Raw genomic sequence first — 5080 nt, 5'->3', positions numbered from 1 at the left:
TCACAGTTTGGTTAGAAATTTACCTTTAGATCAGCTTCTTGATATCTCTGAGAATCCAATAGCTATGAAATCAGCAACCACCTCTTGATCTTTTGTTGTATTCCTTTTAATAGATTGGACATTGTGTGGGCAATGATCTACCAACCCCCTTCTTTCTCATAAAGCTAGAACCGATTTTGGATCTATCTTTTCTTGCCTCTCTTTTCAATCCAGATGAATAGTGAATTCGGCCAGGAGAGAAGGGTTTGTTTTTATAGGCTACAACAGGGACCATGAGGAGAAATTAGGGTTGGGCCTCCTGACGGGCTTGGGCTTCCCATGTTCACCCAGAACACACAGCCCAAGTCCATCAACAAATGGCTTATTCCACTAAAGGCCATTGTTGCACTACCGCCCTAATCCCAAATTACATGTCAGCGTTTATGGGCTCCATATTATATGCTCGTTGATCTCCCCGTGTTTAAGATATCGAATGCCCGTTGATTAAGTCAAGTTACTGACAACTACATTAATCAACTTCTTATGTCCTTGAGTAGTACCACTCAACCTCATTGTCATGTCGAATCAAATCTACTTGTAGAGTTTACATGACAATCCTTATGAGCTCCTCAAGGGGACATTATCAGCCCAACTTCTTGCTGGACACAGATTTCTTCTATAATCAATAGCATACCTTACATACAATGTCATTACCCAATCCATCGAGTTTGTTGATTCACAAAATAATCTCACTCATTGATGATTTAAAGTAATGTACAATGCACGTAAGTGCCGTTATTATATCCGGATTAAGAGGACAATCATCCATAATAATAGAGGCATTTGTTCTCTTATATAGTCAGTATAAAGAGAAACAACCTCACTTGGTCATGGTCAATACACACAAAGTGTACTAGTGTAATCCTATAGTCAAGATAGACTAATACCAGATTATACTACAACCGTACCAATGGCTTGTCCAAATCCATCTAGGTTATGATCGATTACTTATACTTTATAAGGTACTGATGATATGATCTTCTGTATGTCACCACACACCATATCATCTACAACATAAAGTATTAGACACATGCATATAACTAATAACATATATAATATGCATAACATTTGCCCATATGATTCTCATTCAAAATATAAAGAATTAGAGTTATTACAAAAGTAATGATTTTAGTTTATAACCATATCATCATTAACTCATGTGTCTAAGGCTTAACCTTAGCCACATGGCTCGCCACTAATGTACGTTAATTTATGTCCAAATTCATTTCTTATCAAAGAGATAATTATCAGTTGAGAGTTATATTCAATCACAATTACTTAAGATACAATAATACTTGAGCTACAAGGACTCTCTACTCTACCTATATAAATACCAAACTATTTTTCATACAGAACTACGTTCTTGAGACTTGATCCCATTGATAATTTGGGTACGTAGGCAACCGCAAGGTACAGTCTCATCATTCTCCCGATCACCATCCCTTTTCTAACTAATTTTCTACGTTCTTCGTCTCTTTCTTCACCACTTAGTGTTTTGATTATATTTGGTCGAAACATAATTGGCGCCGTCTGCGGTTCTTATTCAACACCCTCGATCACATTCTGCAAAAGTTATGACGTATACTCGAAGAGCTCAAGGTCCCGATGTAATTACTGACGATCATCACGAACATGATGGTCAAGGTCAACTTGGCGATGATGGAATAATACCTCCTCATACTGTCGTTCCACCAATGCGCCAAATTATTCAGCGCGAGTTTATTGCCTCTGACGATTCTCCAGTATCTGATGCGGATAATGTAAGTCATATGTCTCGCGAAACACTTCTTCAAAAGTTAAAGACTGTCTGCAAACAGAACAACTACTACAGGCGTCGTCTTAAACGACCCACTCCACTCGCAGATGATGTTGTATCTGTCACACACGCCAACGACATAATAGTGTGTGGGATCATTTAAGTGGTGAAGATGAGATTCACGATATTCGCAACAGCCATCAACGAGTTCAAAGTAATGGGCGACAAATTCCCGGCCTCCACCGAGAAACTTCCAACCACTTGGCCACGTTTTCGATAGGCAAGGTACTGCTAATAACCGTCCGACTGCACCCCACGGTCCTACAGATTATCGGCATGTCCCGAGGAATTCGGGTGGCAAACAGAATAATAGTCGCACTCATAATCGAAACCATCAGTATGGTAAAACACTTCAGCGACGCGGTTCTTATCATTCCAAACATTATCGTACTGAAGGTCCAACATACCAACCACATTCCTCTCGACACAGTCCCGATGAATCTTCGTCATTTTCTTCTCGTTCTGTTCATTCCCATAGGCGTCATCGCGATCATGATTATGAGCCAACCGATATGGATCTGATGACTCCTCAACGTGTTCGAGAAATGATTAAAAAAGCTCTTCTTGATAGTGATCCTTTTGAATCGACATTAGAGAATCTTGCAGTTGAAGATGGTATTTTTGACAAATTTTCTCTCACCGTCCAACGTGCTACTCACAACAAAGATTTTAAACAACCTGAGTTTGATCAATATGATGATGTCGAGGGATGTCCTATGCTTTATGTGATTAATTTAACCAACAAACTGGTTTTATCGGGTGGTGACGATGCTTTAAAATATAAACTTTTCCCTTCTACATTAAAGGGGGAAGCATTGGTATGGTTTAGTGAATTACCCCGTGATCTATTCATCGGTTCAAGGACTTAACTAAAAAGTTTGCGAAGCGTTTTCATCATAATCTGAAACGTCCAAATGGTGTTCGGGTTCTTTTCAACATCAAGCAACAACGTGATGAAACTCTCCGCAGTTTTGTCGCTCATTTCCGCCAAGCTGCAGCTGAGATTTCTGAACAATCCAATCTAATGGTGGTTTACGCTTTTAAAGAATCTATCTTATTTGATAAAGACGGGTTGTACAACTCTCTTGTTCGGGATATTCCATCTTTCCGACGTGCGTTATGCCAGCGAGTTCAACAATTTATCAATGTTGAGGATGATACGGCTGCTCGAACTTCTCGTGACAAAGATAATAAAGGAAAGGATTTCAATGATCAGTGGAATAAACAGAAGAATCCGATTTTTGATCAACAGCAACCCAGTCAGAAGCCTCCGTATAAGAAAGAAGACTCCACAAGCAGGACCGGAAAGCCTTTTACGAATTTTGAATTAACTCCGCTTAATACTAAATATGCGGTAGTTTACGATAAAAATCAAGCATAAAAGTCTGCTCACTCCGCAATTTCCCCTACGCGACGACACTAAAACAACTCGCGATAAATCATTATGGTGCAAATTTCATAATGATTATGGTCATGAGACTGAGAATTGTTGGTCTTTGCGGGGAAGAATTGAAAAGCTTGTGCAGAATGGGAAACTTGATCAATATGTGCAGAAAAAAGTGACCCAACTCAAGCTTTAACTGTAACCGATCACAATGTCATTAAGGTTGGACATGTCGTCATTGATTCATTGTCCAATACTTAGCGGAAAAATGCTCGTCGTTTTAAAGTCAAATATCTTGCTAATTTTTACGAAGTTAACGGGATCAATTTCATGGAAGGTTTTCGTATGGAGACTATTGAAGACGAACCATTGTGTTTCACTGACCAAGATCTAATGGGAGTGCATGTTCCTCATTATGATGTTGTCGTAATAACTGCGTATATCAGCTGTATATGTATACACCGTATAATGATCGACACTGGTAGTTCAGCTAGCGTCATGTTTTATGGGTGTTATCATAGTATTCCTTTTATTGATAACTTGGTCACTCCTGAAAATGCGCCTATCGTTGGTTTTGATGGTACCGCTATTCATTACATTAGAAAGGTTTCTCTCCCGATCACTCTTATGTAGAAGAAAGTCAATGTCATCATTAGTCGCGATTGGATTAATTATATGGAAGCTGTCGTCTCAACATATCATCAAGCCATCAAGTTTTCATTCAATAAAAAAGTTTGTAAAGTACGCAGCGATCAACTTGCATCTCTAATTTGCCATGACAATGTTCTCGATGATTATAAGAAGTCTAAAGTTGTTGGACGAATTATTCTGAGTTCCAATGCCATCAAATAGCAATTACAGCATCCGGGACCTTCAGTTTACTCTGCCAATAGAAATATTGAAGGACCCCCGACCGTCGATCCACTTTTAGAAGTTCAAATTAGCCAACTCCCTGAAGAGACAACTTTTATTTCAGCCGAACTTCCAGAAGTGGAGAGACAAGAGCTTATTTTGTTATTGAGGAAGAATAGTCATGTTTTTGCTTGGCGAATAGAGCAAATGCCTGGTATAGGTCCTTCTGTGGCTTGTCATAAACTCGACATTGATCCTAATGCAAAGCCGGTTAGACAAAAGCCCAGAAGGATGGCCCCCGATAGAAAGATGAAAGTGAAAGAAGAAATCGACCATCTCTTTTCTGTCAATTTTATAAGGCATGTGACTTATCCAACAAAGCTGTCAAATGTAGTCGTAATGCCTAAAAAGAACGGCAAGTTACGTGTTTGTATCGATTTCATGAATCTCAATAAATTATGTCCAATTCACCCGTATCTATTGCCTCGTATATCTGAAATGGTCGATGTCACATCTGGTTTTCAGCGTTTGTCTTTTTTGGATGCTTATTCTGGTTATCATTAGATTCGGTTATTCATTGAGGACCAAGAGTTAACTGCATTCATTACAGACCAAGGAATTTATTGTTACCAGGTAATGTCTTTCGGTCTGAAAAACGCTGGAGCCACATATCAAAAGCTAGTCAACACTATTTTTTTCTGATCTACTTGGAAAGACAGTCGTATCATACATCAACGACATGGTTGTCAAATCTATAGAAGCACCTGATCATCTTACTGATTTGCAAGCTGTTTTCGACAGACTCTCTAATGTCAACATGCGTTTGAATCCGGCTAAGTATTCTTTCGGTTTATCGTCTAGTAAATTCTTAGGATACATGATGACTAGACGCGGAATTGAAGCAAATCCGGATCAAATTCGGGATATCCTTGAAATGCCTTCTCCAACGTCAAAGAAAGAGATTCAACAATTTAAAGGACGTTTGGCTG

General features: G+C 39.0%; 1 protein-coding gene across 1 annotated transcript; it reads left to right on the top strand.

Annotated features, from left to right (window-relative positions):
- The first annotated feature begins 3569 nt into the window (after positions 1–3569).
- On the top strand, positions 3570–4655 carry LOC147501464 (uncharacterized). The gene is made up of 2 exons (XM_086604313.1): positions 3570–3845; positions 4092–4655. Exons 1-2 carry the CDS (start codon positions 3570–3572, stop codon positions 4653–4655), a joined length of 840 nt encoding a protein of 279 aa, XP_086460439.1.
- The last annotated feature ends 425 nt before the right edge of the window (positions 4656–5080 follow it).

The sequence above is a fragment of the Coptis chinensis genome, chromosome 4 (assembly GCF_015680905.1).
Source record: "Coptis chinensis isolate HL-2020 chromosome 4, ASM1568090v1, whole genome shotgun sequence".
Lineage (NCBI taxonomy): Eukaryota > Viridiplantae > Streptophyta > Magnoliopsida > Ranunculales > Ranunculaceae > Coptis > Coptis chinensis.
The sequence above is the reverse complement of the archived record's forward strand: the minus strand, read 5'-3'. Positions and strand labels throughout refer to the sequence as shown.

Excerpts from the sequence above, each read along its gene's own strand:
- LOC147501464 (XM_086604313.1), top strand. The coding sequence starts at position 3,570 with ATGGAAGGTTTTCGTATGGAGACTATTGAAGACGAACCATTGTGTTTC. Across the intron at positions 3,846-4,091 it reads CTATTCATTACATTAGAAAG|CAATTACAGCATCCGGGACC; the intron begins GTTTCTCTCCCG and ends GCCATCAAATAG.